We start from the raw sequence: 25,345 nt of genomic DNA on the forward strand, positions 1-25,345 counted from the left end.
GTCAAATATGTCATTATCCTGGTATGCAAAATTTACTTCCACATTTTTATCTTTTTCCTTCAGAGAGACTTGATAGAGGTTAACTAAGTGGTTTGACATACGACAGATACGTGACCCATGTCCAGTCATTCTGCTTCGGAAGCATTTATTTTCAATACTCTTTAAACTTTTATCTTATTGAGCTTTTCCTTTGAGATCATCATTTAAATGATTAGAACGACAACCATGAAAATAATAATTATTTCTTCCTTTACAATGATCATGATCTCGACCACGACCTCGACCACGATTATTAACATTCACAACATTCACTTCAGAGAATGGTGTTGTTCCAGTTGGTCGAGATTTATGGTTCTTCATCAATAACTCGTTATTTTATTCGGCCACGAGAAGACATGAAATTAGTTCAAAATATTGTTTAAAACATTTCTCTCGATATTTCTACTGCAAGAGCATATTCGAGATATGAAATGTAGAAAAGGTCTTCTCTAATATATCAAGATCAGTAATTTTTTCTCCGCATAACAACAATTTTGAACTGATTTTAAATGATGCGGAATTGTAATCACTTGCTGATTTAAAATCTTGTAGTCTTAAATGCATCCACTCATAACAGGCTTTAGGAAGAATAACTGTCTTTTGATGATCATACCTTTCTTTCAAATTTTTCCACAATATACGAGGATCTTTTATTATAAGATATTCCCTTTTAAATCCCTCGAGGAGATGATGACGAAGGAAAATCATAGCTTTTGCTTTGTCATGACTGGATGTCGTATTTTCTTCTTTAATTGTTTTTTCCAAGTTCATAGCATTCAGGTGAATTTCGACATCGAGCACCCATGGGAAATAATTATTGTCATTAATGTCAAGGATTACGAATTTTAATTTTGTAAGGTTTGTCATGACAACACTATCACAAAATATTGTATTTAGAAATTTAATATGTACTAAATATGCAAAATAACATTTAATTTATTAATCATAATAAAAAAGAAAAAAAATGAACCTACCTTTAGCAATGGAAACAACAAGAGCTCGTGTTGATAACATATTGTGAAATTGAGGAGCACAAAGGGAACATGGATATGGAGAAAATATAATATAATAATATATTTATATACTAATAATAAATATAATATAACTAAAATTATAAAATTAGATAAAATAAAAATTAATGGAATTTTGAAGTGAATTTCTCACCAATATGCATTCTTTTTAGATCCAATGCCACTATTTATAGGTAAAGTGGCAAGTAGGACTTATATGGACACCTAACATGAATTATTACAAAGCACATGAACAATATAAAAAATGACACATGGCTTTTAAAACACTAAAGATATCTATTTTTATGATATTTATAATATTTATTTATTTTTAGGTAGTTAGTATGAAGAGGGAAAGAGAAGAGATGGGGCAGAGAATAGAGATTAATATAAAAGGGGAGGAGAGAAAAGGAATATGGATGTATGAAAATGAAAAAAAAATAATAATAGATAAAAGCAGTTGCTGTTTCTCAAAATTTTACCATTTTTTAAAAATATTTCTTAAAACTTGAAATAAGAAATATAAATTGTTATCAAACAATTTTTTTTTCCTTAAAACTGAGGGGAAAAAGAAGAAACAGGTAACATGATATCAAACGAACCTAAAATTTTCAGGTTTCTGTTAAATAAGTCGTTGGAATTAAAAAAAAAAAAAAAAAAAAAAAAAAGTCTAATAAGTCATACCCTTAGGAAGTAGGGTTGTTTTCAAATATAAAAAATAAGCAAACTTATTTCAAAATATAATAAAATGTTATTGTCTATCAGTGATTGATTATCTATCCGTATCTATCACTAATAATGATAGATGTCTTTCAATGTCTATTGGTTGTAATTGATAGTCAGTGACATTTTGCTGTATTTGAAAAAAAATTCAGTAGTTTTACGATTTAAAACAAGGGCAAATTGCAAAAACAACTCCAGTAGTAAGATAATAATTACAACTATACTCAAACCTTCAATGTAAAAATGGGGTCTTTAAACTTCTACAAGTATTAAAATTGGACACCCAAGCTTACAAAAATCGTAGAAATTATGCCCAAAAATGATAAAAATTAAACTATGGTCCAATTTGACCCAATTTTTACATTTATTTAATTTTAAGGGTTAAATTTTTAAATTTAAAAGTTTAAGGGTATAATTGCAACTATCATCATACCTCAGAGATAGCTTTTGCAATTTGTCCTTAAAACAATTACCCTAAAAAATATGGTAAGTGTCTAAATGATTCATTAGTTTTGGAAGAGATTGATATGCTTGGGACCCTACAAAATTGAAAGTTATTTGACCTTGTTAAGTTCACGGATCAATTAGACGCAAAATTGAAAGTTCAGAAATCAAATATTTTTTAAAATTTACGAAACTATTAAACACAAACACGAAAGCTTAAGAACTAAACTAAAATGTATCAGAAAATTCCCCAAAGGCAAAAGTACAGATTCTCAAATTTTGATTTGAGAGTTGAGAAGTTGCAATAGTTGTTTGTTTATCTGATAACAATTCCATGTCAGCCCAAGGAAAAATTTGGATGAATTCCAAGTGCAACTAACATGAAAATTGGAAAACCCCCTCAACCAATGGAGGAATGAATCACCAAATATCCTTGAAATTGTCTCTTGTTTCATTGAAAGGGCAAATGAAAATAGTCTTTGCAAATCTTTCAGCAAGAATTATCAAAGATCAATTATGAGATGAGGAATAACAAAAATTCCCAATTAAGGCATGGAATCGCCTCTCTCTCTCTCTCTCTCTCTCTGTTTCTTGGCCAAGTGGTACTCTACTTTGTGTTTTCTTATCCCAACAGCTTGATGTGAACAGTTGAACATATCTTCTTGTTCTCAGTTTTTAGATGAGATACGTTTTCCTTAGCTTTTATGCACAGCGTTAAAAGCCTCTATGATATCAATGATTAATAAATTCCTCTGTTCCTGCATCTTTCATATTTGCAAACCCAACTATGTCACGGACCTCATAGTTATCCTGCTAATACACTTGTATGCCAATTAAACTTTGTTCGATTAGGCACAAATTCAACTATGCATTTCACGACATTGAGCATTGAAATTATAAGATGACAAATGTTCTACCATAATAAGTTGATTGCTTTTATTGATGCTTTTGATATCTTCGTAGATCATATATGTTTTAAGATCTAAATCGAAAGATCATCAATATTTGAACATTAATTTATTTTACTATAAAAAAAATATATAACACAATACAATAGATTCAATCTACCTACTCAAAGATTTGATGATCTACTAAGTTTATTTTACACTCAAATATTGCAAGATTAGATATGTTGTCTCGTACGTTTAGTCAAGGTGCACATAAACTAGTGGTAGTCATCAATAGTGACCAATGGATGGAGCCATTGAAAACATTGGAAGAATGGAAATTGAAGTGAGTTCTATGAGTTAGTAAAATAAACCAACTCAACTCCACCGACAATTAAAGTTAGTGACAAACATTAAGTCTATATATTTTACCAACTTAACTCAACAAATGTCGGTGGGCGCACATGATGAGATACTCGATATGAGGGGAGATTTTCCTTCCTGTGCAGCATAAGGAAAAAAACAACAGATAACAGCACGTGAAAGTGTTATAATCAGAAGAATTTGATTCGGTTAATTGAAGAATAAATGTGAGGAAAGCTAAATATCTAAGGAAGGAAACAAAAAGAACGTTATATATTTTTTCAGCACACTCCTTGTCCTTTAGGTACAAACTCAAGGCTCAAAAGATATTGCAGAATAAATGCCAAAGTAAAGTGGCCCTTCGTGATTATACCCAACTGATTATCAAACAGGAACCACAGAGTTGTAGTGCTCCCCAAGTCCAAAGGCATGCTTATGGTAAGATAGCCTAATACTCGAGTTTACTTTGCCATCTGATTTGTATTCTTTCCCCATTTCCACATCAGGGAAGGATCCTGAAAATATCAAGATATGTTTTTTAAGGCAATGCGTTAAAGCACCAAGTTCCAGCTGCCCTCCCCATGCTGCAGTTGACTCGACTTCCTTGCAGTAATTTTCGAATCTTTCAGCCAACGAACCATTGGAATTACCTTCAACACCATTGTCCGAGAGGAAAAATGGCATGTAATCAGTTGAATGGTCTCTCATATAAGCGGCTACCATTTCCCGAAGTTCTTGGTAACTGTATGGAGATGAACCTCCTGAAAGAAAGGCCAGCTGGTTTTCAACTGCTCTGTAGAGGCAATGTCCATCTGGCTTGATTTCGTTAACAGTCAAACCAAGAGGTCCAAGCTTCTTTTCCAAATGTTCATTCTCAATCATTCTATCACTCACAATGTTGCTCTGCTCCTCTTCAATTCTTCGGTCTCTTTCGGCTTCTTGTTGAGCCCTTTTCTCCCTTCGCCTCGTGCTTTTGCTTGGCTTTGAATGATCGGATTGAGCTGTCATAGATACCCCAGCTATGGCCTTCACTAGATTGTCAATGTTGTTTTTTCCATTTCCATTACTGTTACTAAAGCCGAAGGACGCAAGTTCTTCAGTATGTTTCTTTTTTAAATTCACAGAAAGTTGAGATATCTCTTCCTCAACCTGCTTTTTCTTCACTTTTTGTTCAGCTTTGCTACCCCTAGCCGCTGCCTTTTTAAGTTCAATTTCTTTGTTCTGCAACTGTGATATCTCTTTCCTGCATATATATAAAGTAATTAGAAAATAATATGAATAATAATAAATAAAAATTCTACGAGCACTACTGACACAAAGTGTTAACAATACCCTCCAACGCAGTTGAAGTCACAGCTGAAAATATGGTGCAAAATGCAAAAGTAAACAATATCACCAATTGTAAAGGCAATAGCCATCAATGATGATAAACCCCTTTGTTTCATATCAATATATGTCTTAGAACACATGCTCATATTGAAGTAATTATACTATAAGCTTCGTCTCTGGGGTGATTGAACATATCATATGCATATATTAGGGAACTGTAGTTGAAATGCTGTCTGTCTCCCCTGATGGACTTAAAGAGCATAAAGATCTAAGGAGCCTTTTAAGACTTAGAAAAATAAAGGTAAGGAAACGGAAGAAAATTGGAATACAATACATACTGGATCTTGAATTTTTTTTAATATATTGTGCGCCAGATGACTAAGATCCTAAAGTTCTGGTGAAAATTATAAGACTTCATGAATATCAAGCTGGGACTATACATGATCAAGTAACCAACGCAAAAGTAACTTAAACACATCTCAATTACATTAAACACCACTGGATGCAAACAATGAAACAACAGGCTATACTAAAAAAAAAAACTGCAAAAATATCATCAATGAGAAGCCACAGATGCAAGGCAAAATGTCAAATACTCAAATTTTCAATTTACCTATGCCTAGAAAGCATTTCATCACGAGTTTCAAGATTCTCTTGAGATGCTTTATCTGGGACAGTTTCAGATGACGTGTCCTCTATTTGCTGAGCGTCCTCCATTCTGATATAAATGCAATAAACAGAGTTTGTAACACCCATCAAAAGCTTCAATTCAACTTCTCAAGTCACAAAATAGCTGATTAGTCTAAAAAAACATCACTCCAGTAACAGATTCTCCCCACAATTTAACAAGAATTTAGCGTTTTAAGCTTTTTTTTTTTTCCGATGAAAATAACTTTCATTGAGAAAAATTGAAAGAATGCATAGGCATGCAAAAAATCAAGCCCACAAAAAATGGGGACTCCCTTCACAAGAAGAGACTCCAACTATGCGAGATAATACCTACAGAATAATTACAAAAAATCTTCAAAATCAAAGCCCAAAAAAACATGATAACGAACAAGGGATCAATAGCATTTTAAGCTAGTTGTAAATTTGAAAATTGAGGTCTTATGTTTGTGGGTGGGTGGTTGGGGGAATTATTAATGGTTTTTGTAACTGAGAAATAAAAAGAACAAAAAAGTTTGGGGGAAGCAAGGACAATTAAGAACTAACAATTGGAGCAGCTCCTTTGATGTTATGAATAAATATTTCCCTTTCCAATTAGAAACTGTTCAAGTCTGGAATTATTGCGAGCTAACGTTTACAGCTATTTCCTAGTTCCTACAGAGTTGTATGGATAAATTATGTTTAGAAATCCCTGAAGTTACTATAGTTAGTTTATTCGGTGTACTGCTGAGCTTCTTATGTCAAATAGTAGATTACACTTGTTATGTCAAATAGCAGATTACTGCTGGTTAATCGTGTATAAAAGCTGTAAAATTTAGTGAAAGAAAGCTGCCTTCAGTTCAGATTCTACCTAACAGCTCGATATGGGAGTAGAGCAACGACCATCTTTTCACTCATCACTTTTACAAACCCAAACTTGGCTTCAGGTAATGTGCATAAATCATAATCAAGACTTCATCTTCATCTTCACCCATGGACAACACTAGCATCGATGACCACTCCAACTAGAAATGTCATGGGACAGGGCAGGGATGGGAAAGTCCCTGTCCCGTCCCCATGAAATTCCCCACAGGGATAGGAGTAGGGATTCTCCACGAGCTAAGAAGTCCGGACACAGACACGGGACACGATACGACACCATGACATTCACTTTCTAATAAATTAGGACACAACACATTGGGGACACATTATTATTATTATTATACAAATATACGTGCATATTTTGACATTTTAAGAATATTTAGTAATTTATATTAAAATTACTAAATCTAAATTTCAACCTTTAAAGTCTAATTTTTAAAAGATTAGAAAAATATTTTGAGATGATGATCCTCTTTTTTGAATCTATATAAGCTTGTTGACTTCTAAATTCAGATTAAATTATCTGATCAAGGGCTCCGTAAATAAAAAAAACTTCAAAAGAACATTCATCAACAATATCCCCCTTTTTTACGAGAATGGCGTTTGGACCCTAAGAGATAGTCCAACACTTAATGCTTCCGGTGAATCGGGAACGACAGGACGTTAAGTGGTAAGCATGAGGGGCAGAGCGACAGACGTGAGTGGCAAGCGCTAGGCTGTGAACCAAAGACAGAGAAGAGAGCGAAGTGAGGGGGAGGCATGCGGCTGGGAAGTAATGGGAAAAGTTTTAGGGTTTAGTTTATATATATATATATATATATAGGCGGGGCCAGGGACGGGGACAGAGAAAATAGAAAATGAGGAAAATAATTTCCCACTCCCTCCTCTATTTCCCGTGTGTTCGGGGATTCCCTGTCCTGTTTGGGGAGGCTCACGGGTTAGAATAGACATCTCTAATTCCAATCCATGTTCCTTCAATATTAGGATGGACCCTGCCTTGTCCTTGTATATCAGTCATTGACAAGGGAGAATTATGCTTCCAGGAGAGATTAATGATCATAACACTCCCATGAAAAACAAATTAGGACCCAGGGATGGTACAATTCCTTGGCCAAATGAAAACTCGATGGCTCCTCCCAAATGCAATCTATCAGAGAAATATGCTAGAATACGAATAATATGAAAGCTATGCTAAAATATGAAAAATAGGAAAACTCGAAAGGTTACCATCAAATTCGAGTACACAACAATGATTTGCCAAAACAGCCTTTAGGACCCATGAGGGCCACCATAAGTTCTTATTCTGTTTTTTTTTTTCCTATGACATCCTTTTTAACAATGCTGATTATTGTGAGCATATCTGACACTTGACTGTGGTGTTTAATGTGCTTAAGGATGATCAATTATACGTCAATTGAGGAAATTGTCAGTTTGTCAGAGAAAAAGATCGAATATTAATAGAGGAAAATGCAATGTTGGCGCTCGAATTTGTTGGGAAAGACCGTGACACCCTGTTTATTAAAGAGATAGTGAAGTTGACACAGGTACCCAAACTCAATCATTTCTGACTGTGATAAGATCTTTATCAGCCAATGTCAGACTAAACTTTCTCATGTACAAGGGACTCACTTCGGTGAAGCACCGCTTGCGCCTACAGCCTCAGATGGATACAAATGGAAGTAGCAAATAAATGTGTAGAAAATTACCTACTGTGTTTCTGTGGTGAATGCCCAATGCAGTGGATACAATGGTTGTGTTGGGTAAAATATTGGTATTACACCACGTTCCGTATATCCATTGGCATAACTCCATTCCATGTCGTGTATGGCAGACCACCTCCCCTTTTGCTATCGTTTGACAATCAAAAGACACCTAACTCCACCTTGAATCGACATCCCATAGGAGGGGGTGTAACTTTATATCCTCTGAAGGAGAGATTACAGATGGAAAGAAATTTGTTGATAAGAAATGAAGGGAAGTGGAATTTGCCATCATGGATTGGGTTTCCTTAAAAATCTTTCTTTATAGACAGGTTTCACTAGCAAAGAAACATAATTAGAAGTTAGCCCTGAAGTTCTTTGGGCCTTATTGCATCAAAGACAAGATTGGATCTGTGGTTTACAAAGTCCAACTTCCATCTGAGTCAACAATACATTATGTGTTTCATATTTCTCAGCTAAAGAAGGCCCTGGGAACAAATAATCAGGAACAACCTGACCCACCTTTGTTGACTAGTGATTTTGAATGGAAAGTTGAACATAAAGACATTTTCAATTATCGAAAGAATAGCACCATAGGTATCACCTTGAGGACAAGGTGTCTCTAACTTTGGCAGGTGATATTAAGCCACCTATTACAATTTAGTACACTAACAGGTGCAAAAAAGACGGTGTGTAACCTGCAAGTTAGTTACATGAGGGCAGCCTACATGAGGAAAGGGACCATCGAGGGAATGTTGGGTAGAATAGTTGTTAGGAAAGAAAAATAGCTTTCTTTTATGCTTTTCATATTGTATTACCCGGCATAGACGCTAAGGGAGGAGAGATTATCAGCCCTCTCAAAAACAAGGAGATACCTCACATTAGCACCCTAAAAGCAAATCGACTCACAAACTTTGGATGCAACTGATCATTAACCTAGTAAGCATGCTCATGTTACGCTTTATATATATATATATATATATATATATATTCTGCTTTTATATTTAGAAATTCTTAAATTTGGGGGGTGGTAATCGTTAGATATTTTTAAAGTTTTTTTTTTTTCCATTTTATTTATTTTCACTTTAATTGTTCTGCAAAGTTAAAAATTAATTAAACTTTCAACTACCTCTTTTACTTGCGGTTTTGCACATTACCATGCAATTTGTTGGTTCGCCTTCAGAACAGAGGCTTATGAGCCTTTCTACATAGTGACGTTTTATGAATTTCTTCTAGGGGGAGGAGGAATTCCCTGTGAGCTAAACAGGGATGAAAATGAGAAACATTTCCCAGCTCTAACCTATTCTCCCACAATATGTATAATACTTAAAAGTTAAATCTGAATTTTTATTTTTTAATGACATGATTGCACACTTGACTATACGTATGAATGATTAGATAATTTGATATGGAACATCATTTTATTTCTATTAGAAGGTTGAAGAATTTTCTCTTTATATGGAGATTCTCTGTGAAAAATTAATTAATTAATCAAAATTTTTCTAAAAGAATTTATCTTGGTTCAATTACTATTTCTTTTAAAGCAAAACAAAACAGAGAATAATCTCCTGTGAGAAACTTGATCTCGAAGAATTTTTTGTAGAGAATCCCCACAAAATTTAATGAGAAGATTTTTGAACGCAGGGACAAGGAAGCTTAATGAACATCCCTAAAGTGAAATGTCGAATAACTCAGTACAAATGGAGGCATATCATCTCAACTAAGGGATCTTTGAAAACCCTTGTTTTAGTAATTAATATTTTTATAGGTTAGAATACTATTTTGGTTCCTATAATGTCAAATTCATTCAATTTTAGTTCATAGACTTTCAAATGTCAAATTTAGTCTTGGTATTTTCAATAAATCTTAAAAATTAGTAACACCATTAAAATTTTCAACCCAAAAAAAAAATCTTAACTAGCCTTCTTTCTATAAATTTTGGAAACATATTCGCATTATGTCTTTTCTTACATTGAAATCATTATTATTGTTGAACCAATTTCAATAAAAAATTGACTTCAATTGACTAATTTTAAAATTTATTGAAAATACTAGAACTAACTTTGGACCTTTTAAAGTACAAGGACCAAAATGGTATCTTTAACCTATTTTTATATTTGTTGCTTTGTTCTATCAACAGCATTCCTATCCATTCATATTTTAGCATAATTCTCCACCACATTACACAATCAACCAAGCAAAAAGTTAACCTAGAAAGTGCTAGACTAAATTATGAATTAAATTATTGTTACTTACTTGCTTTAATGATATGCATTTGGTTCGATAATTATTTCTTTGAAATATTCAGCCCCAATGTAAAGGCTAAGAGGTTATTCTCTCCCTCATTGTGTTTTTCTCTTCCTCTTCTCTCTACTTCATCACATGGTATCAGAACCTTATTGGGCATTCTTCCCTTTTCTTGAAAAGGGCTCAACCACATGCTCCAAGTCTGAATGTACGGTCACCAGCTACTCCAATGACTCCAATGAAAATGCCGAAACATACTCCATGACAACCTGCTTCAACTTTCAAGAAGCAGAGTAAGAAACGAGAATTGACTATCGGCAAGACCGTAATCATCCATTTCTATCTTCTTCTTTTACCCCTATTTTCCTTCTTCCCAAACACTCGTCTACTCCTCAAATCATCTCTTCTTCAACTCCTTAAAAATTATTATTATTCTCCATACCTTCAAATCAATAGCAGACCCTACCATTTTTTGTTTCCTTTTAAAATAAAATAAATAGAGATAGAAGGAGAAGGAGAAGGAGAAGGAGAAGGAAGATTAGAAAAATCCCAGTCTTCCTCGTCTTGTTCTTCCCAAACGGTCTTCATCTATTTCACCAAAGCCCTTTTTTGCTCATTTTCCCTTTCATCAGATCTCTTCGCAAACTCTCTCTTGTTAACATCTTACTGCCCCTACACGCAACCCTCATTTTCAAATTTTTTTTGGATAAGAAACAATTTCATTGATTAAATGAAATATCCAAAAATATCCAAAGGAACATGAGGACCCCAATCATAGGATGTACAAAAAAGACCCATTTATAGGGAGTGCAAAAGGTGTTTCTAATTAGCAACTAGGAAAGAAAAATTATAATTGTTTATAGTCCGTAAATCTTTGCACCAAAAAAAAGCATTGTGTATGATGGTATCAATAATGTCCTTTGATGTCTTGGCCTTGTCATGGAAGATTCAAGCATTTTTTTCATCCCAAATCTTCCACAAAACAGCACAAATGATACTTAACCAGAGACGTTCTTTGACATCTTTGAAAGGATTCCAGCTGATTGGTAGGTGAAGCCAACTATGTAAGTCATTTGGAAAAATCACAGACCAGTTGAAAGCAGAAAAGACTTCCATCCATATCCCTCTAGAGAAGGGGCGGTCAAAGAAACCATGTTGGGCAGTTTCGTTGTTCATTTGACAAAGGCAACACCAAGAGGGAGATAGGTTGATCCATGGGCATCGTTTCTGTAATATGTCCATAGTGTTTAGACAAGAATTTGTGATTTCCCATAGAAGGAATTTAACTCTCTTCGGGCAGGGACAGCTCCATAACTTCCTGAAAAGGGTGGCCAAAGATGAGAGTGGGTTGGATATAATGGAAGAGTATAAAGACTTTGTATTGAAACCAGTGTGGTTAAGCTTCCATATCCATTGGTCCTTTCTACTAGTAAGGTTCAAACTTGGTATAAGATAAGTAAGAGCAGCCCACTCCTCTATCTCATCTTTTTTGATATTTCTTCTAAAGTTTAGGGACCAAGAGCAATTTGTAGCATTCCAAGCCTCCTTTATAAAAATATTTTTGGAGTTAGATAGCCGACAGAGCCTGGGAAAGGTCTGTTTGACCCTCATTTTCAAATGGAATGATCTTTTCTTCAATTAATTTGGTCTCTTTCTTCTATGAGGGAAAAAAAAAACTATTAATCCTTTTTCCCTTCCGGCTTCCTCTTAGTAACCTACCCTCCAAAAACGCTCTCCTCTTTTTTACTTCTTACCGAAAAAAAAAAAAAAAAAAAAAGGAACTGTTAATTGAAGATCCCAATCTTTCTTCAAAAAGAAAAGGATACAAAAAGATCCCGATCATTTTCATGAATTTTTTTTCCTTCTTTCTCCTCTTACGTCTACAAGAAGATCTCTGATCTTTATTCTCACCTTTGGGTACCAAGCTCCTTGTCCTATAAAGGCATGTTCACTTGTGGGGGGATATTAGACTAAATAATTGAATTGAGTTATTGTTATTTAGATTTAATGATATGTATTTAATTTATTATTTATTTCTTTAGTCTTTATTTACATCCATCTTGCAACTACTTTAACCTAGGTATATATATGAAATGTTCAACCTCAATGTATAGGCTAAGAGGATATTCTCTCCTTCAATATGTTTGTCTCTTCCACTTCTCTCTACTTCATAACAGAAAGAACTTCACAATCTTTAGAATATAACCTTCTAAGAGCCAACATGCTTGCTCAAATGGTGAGGCATGCATACCTCACCTTATGGGTTATAGGTTAGAAACCCCATCTCCTTATTTGTGATCTAATATTCCTCAAGAAAATAAAATGAAGAAAAAGAAGTAGAAGAAAAAACAAGATGGCTAGAGCAGTCCATATGAGATAGACGTTGTCTCTCATCTTAAATGCTTCCTTTGAATGAAAAACCAAAGGGAAGAAAGCTCCTGTGTTCCCAAATCACATCAGATCTACCTTCTAAAGTGCAAGCTAAGAGATAGGAATACCCCAATAAAGTAAATGAAACATGACTAGGTTAAGAATTAGGTTTTTAGTGGTTCACAAAAGTGTTATTTCAACCTTATTCCATCCCAAGTTTATATATACACTATCCCCAACCACAGCTTGCTTCGCTAGACCATCAAACTACAAGAGCAAATGCTACAACCATTTTGTGAAGAAGGCCACCCTCAAAGGCTGACTTTAGTCATTAATTACCAATCTCAAATCCGATCTCCTCGCACAATCTAGAAACTAACACCCATTTAACGAAATGAAGAACCATCGTCACTCTCCCCTTTCCCATAATATGGATAGGGTAACTTGTCAACAAAGGTCCAGATACTTCCATTCAGACAAATATAACTGAAGCCAAATAAGATTTGGAACACTTGGAACTAAGATTGATGGATTCATAACGTCTTTAGACTTTCAATAAGACTACGAAATCTAAAGTGGCCACCTACTTATGCTAAAATTCTATTGAGTTTACTAATAACTAAATGGTGTAGGGTCGCTTGTCCTGAGATTTGTCAAGATAGGGGCAAGTTAGTCCACATACGCATATCTACATCTATATAATATTCACTCAAATTCACAAGAAGAGTACACTATAACCTCCAAGTAACAGTCTAATTAATTAAAACAACAGCATATCAAATTCTCAAACCAGTGGCATCATGATCTAAAGAATGCCTTCTCATTCTTCTTTTTACGTTCTCTAAACTAAAATCATAATCCAAAACCCACTTCAAATATTAGATTCGAAACTCAATTCGGAAAATCCCAATACCGTTGTTAACAACCAACCAAATGAACAATACAAAGACGTGAAAACGAAATTCAGATTTCACTCTATTTTGAAATAGAGAAGCTAGAAGGGGAAGATGGGTAATTACAAATCAAATATTGGAATTAGAAGCCAAACTTTACCTCAGCAACTATCCTCTGCAAGAATTATTTAACAAATGACCCACACGAAGCGTTATTCGTTTGAGTATCAACAAATTTCCGTCGAAATCGAATACGAAGAGCAGTGCAGCAGAAGCTATGTCCAAAACGAACGGAAAATTGAAGATGAAATGTGATGAGTGTGTGGAAGAGGAAATGGGACTGAGAGAAGCTAGGGCATTGGAAGAAGACGAACAAGAACTGTAGTCTCTTGCCCTTAAAGTGAGAGTGAGCAAAATTGTTAAAATGTCGTCCTGAAGTTCAAGGATAATACGAAAATGCCACTGGTTATTGAATGTTTGGTTCCATTAATTTTCGATTCAACCGGCCGCTTAAATTTCACGGGTTCGGTTCAATCGAGCCCGACCTGGTGGGTTCGGTTTCGGTCCGCTCAATTCACGGTTTTCTCTGGTTTAACCCAAAGTTCATCTTCATTTTTGAAAATTCACGAATTTTCGAAGTGAACAAGGGGTCTCATAGAAAAACCATTAATTTCAAATTTAAAATAAGTAAAATTACAATTCGGGTTTGATTTGTGTGATAACAAAATAGATTCGTTATGTTAAAAAAAAATTAAAAAAAAAAAATCAGACAGTCATATTTTATGTTAATTCAATAACAAAAATATTATTTTAATTTTCATAAAATCCTGAAATAAATAAAAGTATAAATTATCATTATTAATTGTGGATTTAGAAATTTAATTATATCTTGTTCGAGGTCTACATATAAAAAAAAATTATCTAAATTTTATTTTTCTTGCTTATGTATTAAATTTTGATAATCTAAATTCATTAAATTTTGATAAAATTTCTCATTATTTCTTTGAAATGCTAAATTAATTTTTAACAAGATTTTTATTAACAATAATAATTCATGTTAATACTTTATTCCAATGTTCTTTATCTTTATTAATTTGAACATCTCTGTCAATTGTTTTATTTTTTAACAATCTAATTTGTAAATCAATCCAAGCATTCTTATAAGATATGTGTTCATTACTAGTTTCATGATTTTTTAACTGAGAACTAAGATTTTTCCAATCATTTTAACTTTTTCATTAGCCAATTGAACTGTATTAAATTTAGTACCAAATAACTTACAATAAAAACAATAAATTTTATTGAAATCCTTTGAGTAAACTAGCCAATTTCTATCACGTTTTTTGCCATTGGATAATTTTTCTAGTATAATGAATATTAAAAAAATGTCTAGAATTATAATCTTTTGGAAAAATCAAATGACTCTCTATAATGAGATCTTTTTCTACCAATAAGTCAATTAATTTAGAATTGATATTTTTTTCATTTTCCTAGATCATATATATTATATTCAGAATGCATCATACATGTCTTATTATCATTACTAATATCACCATTGTTTTCTCTTTTTTCATTTTCCTCCTCACTCTCTAGTTTTTTTTCTTTCATTCAAGTTTATTTAATTACATGTTTCATTTTCAACCATATAATTATCTACTACTTTTGTTTCATTTTTCGATTTGTCCATACCTATCATTTCTTCTATCATTTCATCTATTTAATTACTTTTACTTCCAATAACAAATTTATCAAGAGCACCTTTTTGAGATTCAATCAATTTTTATACTCTTCTTTTCTTGTTGGGTTTTTTCATATCCAAATTCATATTTTGTAGTAGACATATCGATATTCTAAGTATACAAATATAAATAAATCTTAGATTTTAAGGTATTGAACAATCGATAATATGATTTTTTTTTTTTAGAGAAAGGTAAAAAGAATTTGAATGAAAAAAACCTGAAACTGTGAAGCAATTGGATTGAATTGAAGAAATGATTTCTACTCTAGCAATTGATAATCAAACTCGAACTCATGAGGCCACATAGAATATCGATAAAACTCTAGAGTTCATAGAGCTTTAGAGGGAGGGAGAGAATTCAATTTAAAATGGATCTAATCTACCATATATAATATATTTTTTAGTGGATTTTTTGAATGGCTTAGTTTTGAAATAAATAAATAAGAAATATGAAAAATCTTCAACTCTCCAAAGTAAACTTATGAGAATTCCGAGGAAGTTATATTAATGGTTGATACTTGAAATTTAGAAGGAATTACGGATAAAAAGCTAATAAATTTGAAATGTTAGTCAATCAAAATTAGGAGAGTTTATGGGCCCATTCATTATGGATTTTGTTAGTAGTTTATATTTTCAATATTATAAGAAAAATTTTACATTAAAAGATATTAAAAATATAAAATTACAAAATAATTATTCCAATAAAATTTTATATACTATATCCAATCAAGTGGAAAGAATACAATCTAAACTTGAACTCCAACATTATCCTATGAAATCACAACCTCAACCAAGTCATAAACAAAAGCTTTATTTAGACCTTTTGAAATTTTGGATAAAGATTTAAAATTAATTAATTTTTCAAGTAAAGAATCTAATAACATTTTAGACAAAATTAACTTTCGATTACGAAACTTAAACCTAAATTCATAAAAAACATCAAGTACATCAACATCAAAAGTTAATACCATAAATGAAACTCTTGGTGAAAATCATTCTCACATACATGAACTAGAAGAGAATTTTGAAACAACCTGGAATAACAATTTTAGAACCTCACCCTTCAAAAGATAACAAATCATAGACACCTAGAATTAAGAAATTATTATATCAAACCTTCTCTCCCTGACATGCAATATGAAGAGATATATCAATTAACTCAGGCTCAATATACAGGAAATGACATCTATGAATGGAATATAGATAACATGACTAAACATCAAATTTTAAATTTAATGCATGAGATGACCTTAGTCGCTTTGCTTATAAGATACACCAAAATACAGCATCAAATTGCTTAAATGCTAATTTTCGGATTCACTGGAAATTTAAAAGGATGGTGGGATAATTGTGTATCCTCAAGTAACAAAACAAGAATACTAATTGTCATTAAAGTTGAACAAAATGGCTCAGGAATAAATCAAACACAAGACGCTCTTGCAACTTTAATTTACACAATTACCAAAAATCCCATTAGAGAACCCGTTCAATTCCAAAAACTGAAAGATGAATTTCATAAGCAAAAGTAGGAACTTGAATCTTTTTGTGCTCAATATGGTTATGAGAAAATATAGACTCCATCAGCACGAAAATGACCCAAGAAATTTAGAAGAAAATTTTACAGAAATCCCTATAGAACCCAAGGATATTTTCAAAATAGCCAAAACAAACAAAATTATAATCAAAACCAAAAGGAAGTTTTAAAAATTATAAAATTACCAAGAAGAGAAAAAAGTTACTTGTTATAAATGTAGACAAAAAAGATATATAGCTCCCAACTGTCTTATGAAAGGGAAAATTAATAACTTAGAAATTGAAGAAGATTTAAAAGTTCAATTATTAAATTTATTAATGAAGGAAATCGAACACAGGGATTTCCATGAGCAGCGGAAAGATCATTCCAAATTACAATCATATATGAACTTTACAAATTACAGTCATAAACACAAACATACGGTTATGCATTCATTACAGAAATTACAGCATGATACAACAAAAAATCAAGGAGAAATCTATGCACATTTGTAGAATCATCGCCAAGGGCTCCTTAATCACGAACGCTCGAACACAACAACCTCGAACACTCGTTCAACACGACCGCTACACAGCACGAACACTACGCACTCGAACTCAGCGATCGCCTCGGTCACGAACACCCCAACAGCACGAACAACCTCCACAGAACCTCGACAGTGTCGAGTTGAGTATGACACTATCAAGAAGGCTACCTTGGTACTCTCGGTGTGAGAATCCAGAGGGTGGGTTTTGTGTGGACTTGGTTTTAGGCAAAAGACAGAGGAAACAACAATCATGTAAATAATTGAGCAAGTGGGAGAAGACTGAACCTATTGTATAGGTCGATGCCCAATCGTTTAGCAAAAGCTAAGCGATCGTCTAGCAAAAGCTAAGCGATCGATCTTAGCAAAAGCTAAGCGATCATTTAGCTCATCGCTTAGCTGTGGATCTGTCGCCTACAAACATTACATGATCATTTAGCTCGCTTCAAGTTGTCGCTTAGTAAATCCTATTTACTTGACAACTTCCGTGAGATTAATTTTCCGAGAGAGAAAATCTCAAAAACAATTTTTTCAACCTTTGTAAAAACTTACTAACATTAGGAAAAAAAAACTTCTTTTTTATCACACGGTTACCATAAAACCACCAATAACCTCCGACTCAATTGGTTATTAGAGAAAAAGATTTAATTATCCAATAATTAATATTATTATATAAATATAAATGATAACCATTATCATACTATATTTACAACCTATAGTTTTAATATTTCATCTCATGAACACTATAAACATAGTTCTTTTCTATTCCATGGTACTTAATGTAAATCATCACCATAGTTCTTTCTATTCTATGGTACTTAATGTAAAATCTCATTACATTTAATCCTCCACTTAGATGTATCTCATACATCAAACCGATCATATCATACATAATCAAACTATCTCTTGTCAATTTGAATAATTTTAAATTCAATACACAGAACTGATCCTCAACTGAATCCAATTGAGTTACCAAGGAAACCTTATGAACCTGTAGCTCAAAGCTCAAACGGTACATGAATAACTGATTAAACTCTTTAGTCACGAGATCTACCATTCGTTAACTATCGGACTCCACTAAAAACCTACAGTTGAACTCTCCTTACCACAGGTATATTATGTGTCCATCTTAACCAATCAGAAGTTCGACAACCCTTCACAGATCGCTCGTAAGTTACAGTGGGCCAATAACCGTTATTGCCCTGTAGTTTCATCTAACTTCTTAAAGTACCACTGATCCCTCTAATGAACATAAGTTACAGTCCTACTATGACTGAGTCCTCTCTTCCAAAGAGAAGCTGTGCCATTATGTTTAAGCTGGAATCAGCCCTTAAGGGAGAAATCTCTCTACTTATCCCTGCTTCGGAAAATGAGTTAATTCCATCTTGTAGATTGAGTTCCCAGCTCCTAAATTAGACAAGTCCCTAAAAGGTAGGCATGTTGAGTTGACAATTTGGCCACTCTCACCCTTACTAATCAAAGACCGCCCTCAAAGGCAAGAGTTCCCAAAATATTCAGAATTGAGATCGTGTCACCTATGGTTGTTTAGGTGAGATGTAAGTCTCTAGTATCAATGGTGTTATATACAGAGTCTAGTCATCTCGTGGTCAGTCTTATGCAAAACTCTTTGTATAAGACACCCTCGCTCGCACGTCTTCCACATGAATTGATCAGGATCTACCATCTGTAGTAGTTTACAACACTTACAAACCTCTACAAAGCGAGCCGTATCCGTAGTGTCACCAGGATCAGGTATCCCACCTTAATCCTTATACTACAGACCTATTTGGGTTATCACTTAAGACATGATCCACTTGTATATCACATATACATGCTTAAGTATACATAAGATAACCGTGGAGCTTTATTTTTTGGATATGAGTAAATGCCAGAATGAAATAATAATTATTTTATTCATCAAACAATGTGTAACATTACAAACAACGAGACTCCGGGAGAATTAGGACACCAATCCTAACAATTTTCCACTTATCCTAATGACTTGGGAGACTAATGTACAATACAATATAAAAAATATACAATATACAATAAACTAGGGAATACCCTATTATCATCTCCCACTTGCCCTAGACAAGATGTCGCATGTCTCGCAGACCCAGACTCTCCAGGTGACCCTCGAACACTTTAGCCGTGAGAGCCTTTGTAAAGGGATCAGCAATGATGTGCTCCGATGCGATCTTCGTGACTATCACATCACCGCGATGCATAATCTCCCTGATCAGGTGATATTTTCGTTCGATGTGTTTACCCCGACAATGACTTCGAGGCTCCTTCGAATTTGTCATAGCCTCACTGTTATCACAATAAAGTGCGATAGGCAAATCCATATTTGGAACAACTTTCAAATCTGAAAGGAATTTCCTCAGCCAAACAGCCTTCTTAGTTGCTTCACAAATGGCTATGTATTCGACTTCCATAGTGGAGTTTGTGATGCATCCTTACTTGATGCTTCGCCAGACTACAACTCTTCTATTAAGAGTGAAAACTAACCCCGAGGTCGATTTGCGAGAATCTCGATCGGTCTAAAAGTCAGAGTCTGTGTATCCTGTAAGGATTAGATCCTTATCTCCATACACGAGCATGTAGTCCCTCATTCTCCAAAGATACTTGAGGATCATCTTGACCATCGTCTAGTGATCAAATCCTAGATTGGACTATTACCGACTGATAATCCCTACTGCATAGCAAATGTTGGGTCTGGAACACAACATTGCATACATCAAGCTTCCTACAGCAGAAGCATAGGGAATCTGTCTCATTTCCTCAACTTCTTGAGGTGTCTTAGGACATTGATCCTTAAACAAAACGATTCCATGCCTGAAAGGTAATAAACCCCTCTAGGAATCCTGCATCATGTACCTGATCAACATTTGATCAATGTACGATGCCTGAGACAGGGCTAACCGTTTGTTCTTACGATCCCAAATGATCTAGATCCCTAGAACATACCGTGCCTCACCCAAATCTTTCATTTAAAACTGGGCAGCTAACCATTTTTTAATGTCAGTCAGATACCCTACATCATTCCCAATGAGTAGGATATCATCCACATACAGTACCAGGAAAGCTACTAAGTTGTTGATGATCTTCTTATAAACACAAGACTCATCAACGTTCTGATTAAAGCTAAACGACTTGACAGTAGTGTCAAATTTGATGTTCCAAGATCTAGATGCTTATTTCAGCCCATAAATGGACCTATTAAGCTTGCAAACTCTTTGCTCTTGATCTAGAACTATAAACCCCTCTGATTGAGTCATATAGATGGTCTCTTCAAGATTACCATTAAGAAAGGCAGCCTTGACGTCCATTTGCCATATTTCATAATCATAAAATGTGGCTATAGATACGAGAATCTTGATAGACTTGAGCATGACAACATGTGAGAAAGTTTCCTCATAGTCAAGTCCCTCAACCTCGGTATAACCCTTTGCCACGAGTTTAGCTTTGAAGGTTTGCACCTTTCCATCTACACCTCTCTTTCGCTTATAGATCCACTTACACCCAATAGGTCTTACCCCATTAGGTGGATCAACAAGCTCCCATACATTATTGAAGTACATAGACTCCATTTCCTGGTTCATGGCTTTAACCCATTCATTTTTGTCAACATCATCCATTGCTTTCTTAAAAGACAACGGATCCTCGACCCCATCATTCGTAATGAAGTTTTGGGCTTCAGTCAAACCCATGTAGCAATCCAATGGGTTCACAACCCTCCCACTACGTTGAGGCAGTCTCAACTCTTGAGCTGGTTGACTAGACGTTCCGACCTCAACAACTCTTGTTGATCTGTCGGCCTATTCAACAACTCTTGTTGAACCCTCAGCAGTCTCAGTCTCACTAGAGATCTTATGCAAAACGATCTTACTCTGTGGCTTATGATCCCTCATGTGGTCTTCTTCCAAGAAGATAGCATTTGTAGAAACAAACACTTTGTTCTCACTCGGATCATAGTATCCACCTCTCGTTTCCTTGGGGTAGCCTACAAAGAGGCAAACCTTCGAACGCGGTTCCAACTTCTTTGGGTTAGTCACTAGCACATGTGCCGGACAACTTCAAATCCTAAAGTCGCATAAACTACCTTTATGACCTCTCCATAACTCAAAAGGTGTTTTAGAAACACTTCTCGAGGGAACGTTGTTCAGGATATAACATGCATCTCCACTGAAAAACCCCAAAATGAGTCTAGAAGATGAGCATAACTCATCATAGACCGAACCATGTCCAACAAGGTTCTGTTTCTCCTTTCAAATACACCATTTTGCTTAGGTGTACCAGGGACCGAGAGTTAGGACACAATCCCATGTTCTATCATATAGTTCTGAAATTGGAGGTCCATATACTCTCCACCACGATTAGATCATAGTGCTTTTATCTTCTTGCCTAACAAGTTTTCAACTTCAGCCTTATACTCCTTGACTTGTTAAGAGCTTCAGACTTACGTTGCATTAGGTAGAGATATCCAAATTTTGAATAATCATCTATGAAAGAGATGAAATATTGATAACTTGTAGAAATACAAGTTATTTATACAATTTTATTTAGATTATACGGCAAAAAGAAAGAAAAAATTGCGTCGACCGTATAGAAATTGGCTTAGAAATGCAAAAGTTGTAAAGTGTCGTAAGCACACCCGCTAACCCCATTGCGATGGCAAAATGGAACGTCCAAGTTTTTGTTTTGCAGGAAACAGGGCTCGAGGACGAAAAAGCACAATACATTCGCACCGCATGCAACAATTGATCCTGGTTAAAAAAAAAAAAAATTTAATGTGAAGCAGAGCAGACGTTTCCACCAAGCCATGGTAGAAAAATCAGCTTGTCAGAGCAGGACCACTGACGCAGGTGGTGGTCTATAAATAGCTACATCAATTTCAAAGAAAAGAGGCTAGTCTAAAGAGACAACTTAGAGAAAATCCAGGGAAAAAGACAACAAGACCGAAAGGGAAGTCTCAGGAGCAAGAAATTCATTCCCATTCCCGAAGAGAAGCTCTGTGCAAAGATCACATCTACCTGGAAAACAAGCCTGAGAAGGAAGTTCTCCACCACATTCCTCCCACACGCCGGCAAGCACATCGTCTCCGATCGGGATCCATGTCAAGACATTGACACGCTTTCCTTATTTTGTTCTCACTTTCTATTCATCAACTGTGTTCATTTCTAATCTTTCATTCATTATTTATAAAAAATGTTTATCTTTATCTTTCAATATCATTATCGTATTCATCATCATCTCTTTGTTCTTCACCATATATTCATCATCCATTTCCTTCACCATGTGTAACTAATCCCCTAGCGTAAAAGGGAAGGATTAAGCGAGTAAGTTAATCCTTGTTGAAGAAATCGGCTAAGTTTAGCTAACGCATGCTCAACGGCATCTTCACCTATGAGAGCAGAAGTGAATATGCTATTCCTCCTCTCAAAATAAGGTTGGAAGAATGCGTTAACTAAAGCGAGAAGTATTTCTAGAGATGGAAACAACCTTGCGTTCACAATGTTCATCCCTGATTCACCATAGATATATGGGAACACAGCCGATCACTGAGAGGTGTAAGCCAAGGAAAAGCGGAACCTTAGTTGCGTCCTCAACAGGATTGATGAACTTGCAATGTCCTTTCCCCTAACCCATTCTCTTTCTGACACATTTCACAAGACTTGCCACTGCATTCCATTAGATATTTGCACATCTTCACAGACAGTCCTCAATTTGTTTATTACCGCATCTTGTTTTATTATCGCATCTTATTTTATCACCGCAATTTTATTTATCATCGCATTCTATTTTATCACTGCATCTTACTTTATTATCACATTTTACTTTTTACTGCATTTTACTTTTCCCAACACAATTCACTATTATTTTGTTCCCTGTCGCATATATCACATTAGTATCGTATTAATCACCGCAATCCCCGTGTTCAACCTCAGATCACTCTGAAAAACTTGTGTTGGAATTATACTCGGTTCCAGCGCAAGAAAACTTGTGACACGTGCACACTACATGAATGCATACTACGAACACATCTAAGCACCACCACATATATCATTTTAGAACGTAGTATCACATTTATCATTATCACAAAGTGCATAAGTCATCAACCTTACAAGTTGTTGGCATCTCACAATTTCGAGCGAACAAGTTTTCGGCGTCGTTGCCGGGGATTGGCAATTTTTAGTGCTGAATATTTTTGTGATATTTTGCAGGACAGATTTCTGTTGTACAGTCTGTTTACGCGAAGAGCAAGCTGACGGTGTATGAGTACTGGAACTGAGCCAGAATTCAAAGCTGACCTAGAGATCCAGCGAACCTTTCGTGCAAGATCACGTCAAATCCGTACTAGGCGCAGGAGAAATATGGCAAACAACAATGATAGGCCCGAGGGGAATCAGAGAAAGAATCAGCCAGCGCAAAACCCAGTCTTTCTGGTCGCTGACCACAACATTCCCATGAGGAACTATGTGGCACCTAATCTATATTGACTTCTCGCCTAGCAAGGCCTACAATAGAGGAGAATGCCATATTTGAAATTAAGTCGGTCATGCTCCAAATGATTCAGAATGCGGGTCAGTTTGGAGGTCTACAAGGAGAGGACCNCAATAGAGGAGAATGCCATATTTGAAATTAAGTCGGTCATGCTCCAAATGATTCAGAATGCGGGTCAGTTTGGAGGTCTACAAGGAGAGGACCCTTATGCACATTTGGCCAGTTTTGTATAGATGTGCAACATATTCTACATCCCTGGCGTGACTCTAGAAGGCATAAGACTATATCTCTTCCCGTATACACTTAGAGACGAAGCAAAAAGGTGGGCTCATTCATTTGAGTCAAATGAGATAAATTCATGGGATCAGTTGGTTGAGAGGTTCATGAAGAAATTTTTCCCTTCCACTGTCAACGCAAGAAGATGAGGGAAGTGTTAAATTTTGAGCAAACGGAAAATGAGACTTTGAGCACCGCATGGGTGCGATTTAGAAGACTGGTGAAAAATTGTCCGCATATCAGGATTCCCGATTGTGTTCTCATGGAGACTTTTTATAACGACTTGGATAGAGCGATATAAGTTGTTGCTGATGCCTCCGCGATAGGAGGATTTATGGATAAGACGTACACTAAAGCAGAAGTCATCTTAGATCGCATCTCGCGAAATACAGATGACTGGGTTGATGACGGGTATGGAGGAAGAGGCCCAGAACGAAGAAAAGCAGAAAGTGCCATTGTACCAGCTGATACAATGACCACACTGGCCGCCCAAATGGCCGCAGTCACCTCGCTCCTTTAGACATTGGCTATGAATCAAGGAACTCTCTCCCAGGGTGCGACGCAAGCCAATGTGCTAACAAAAGTGGCAACAATAAGCTGTGTACAGTGCGAAGGGGGTCATTCAGTGAAAGTTTGCCCGTCAAATCAACAGACAGTATACTCTATCCAGAAACACCCATTCAGCAACGCATACAACCCGAGTTAGAGGAATCATCCCAACTTTAGTTGAGGAGGAAACAATAACTAGTGAGCCAAAGAAACATGCAGAACAATCATTCAGGGAATCGAGGCAATCCTCCGGTTTTTCATCAGGGTCAAAATCAGAGTAACTATTAGAACAGGCAATCACACCACCAACCTTATTCATCTAATACCTCATCGAATTCTTCATCCTTGGAAGCTCTACTCAAGCAATACATAGAAAAGAACGATGCGATCATGCAATTGCAAGCATCTTCCATCAGAACTTTAGAGGTGCAGGTCAAACAGCTTGCGGCCGAACTTAGAAATATAACACCTGGTACGCTGTCCAACAACTCAGAAGCACCTGGATCGAGTGGGAAGGAGCAATGTCAACAAGTGAGATTCGGCAGGGAACCCTGATGGCCTGCGGGGATGCGTTTGCGGTAACACTGAAGACCCTTTTTAAACCCACATCTAGATGTGTATAAGAGACAGGCCTGATCGCCTGCGAAGATGCGTTTGCAGTAACATGAAGACCCTTTTTAAACCGC

General features: G+C 35.3%; 1 protein-coding gene across 2 annotated transcripts; it reads right to left on the bottom strand.

The window, feature by feature from the left end:
• Positions 1–3,633: 3,633 nt before the first annotated feature.
• On the bottom strand, positions 3,634–13,929 carry LOC120069116 (OVARIAN TUMOR DOMAIN-containing deubiquitinating enzyme 5). Of its 2 annotated transcripts, XM_039020801.1 has the most exons (4): positions 13,693–13,929; positions 10,279–11,587; positions 5,409–5,513; positions 3,634–4,709 (listed from the first exon to the last, which is right to left on the bottom strand). In XM_039020801.1, exons 3-4 carry the CDS (start codon positions 5,510–5,512, stop codon positions 3,851–3,853), a joined length of 963 nt encoding a protein of 320 aa, XP_038876729.1. In that variant the 5' UTR covers position 5,513; positions 10,279–11,587; positions 13,693–13,929; the 3' UTR covers positions 3,634–3,850. The 2 variants fall into 2 exon arrangements, with proteins under 2 accessions (XP_038876729.1, XP_038876728.1); XM_039020800.1 differs by lacking the exon at positions 10,279–11,587.
• Positions 13,930–25,345: the final 11,416 nt, after the last annotated feature.

This window comes from Benincasa hispida, unplaced genomic scaffold, assembly GCF_009727055.1.
Source record: "Benincasa hispida cultivar B227 unplaced genomic scaffold, ASM972705v1 Contig245, whole genome shotgun sequence".
Lineage (NCBI taxonomy): Eukaryota > Viridiplantae > Streptophyta > Magnoliopsida > Cucurbitales > Cucurbitaceae > Benincasa > Benincasa hispida.

Coding starts and splice junctions, on each gene's coding strand:
- LOC120069116 (XM_039020800.1), bottom strand. CDS start 5,512: ATGGAGGACGCTCAGCAAATAGAGGACACGTCATCTGAAACTGTCCCA. Junction 4,710..5,408: donor GAAATGCTTTCTAGGCATAG/GTAAATTGAAAA, acceptor ATATATATGCAG/GAAAGAGATATCACAGTTGC.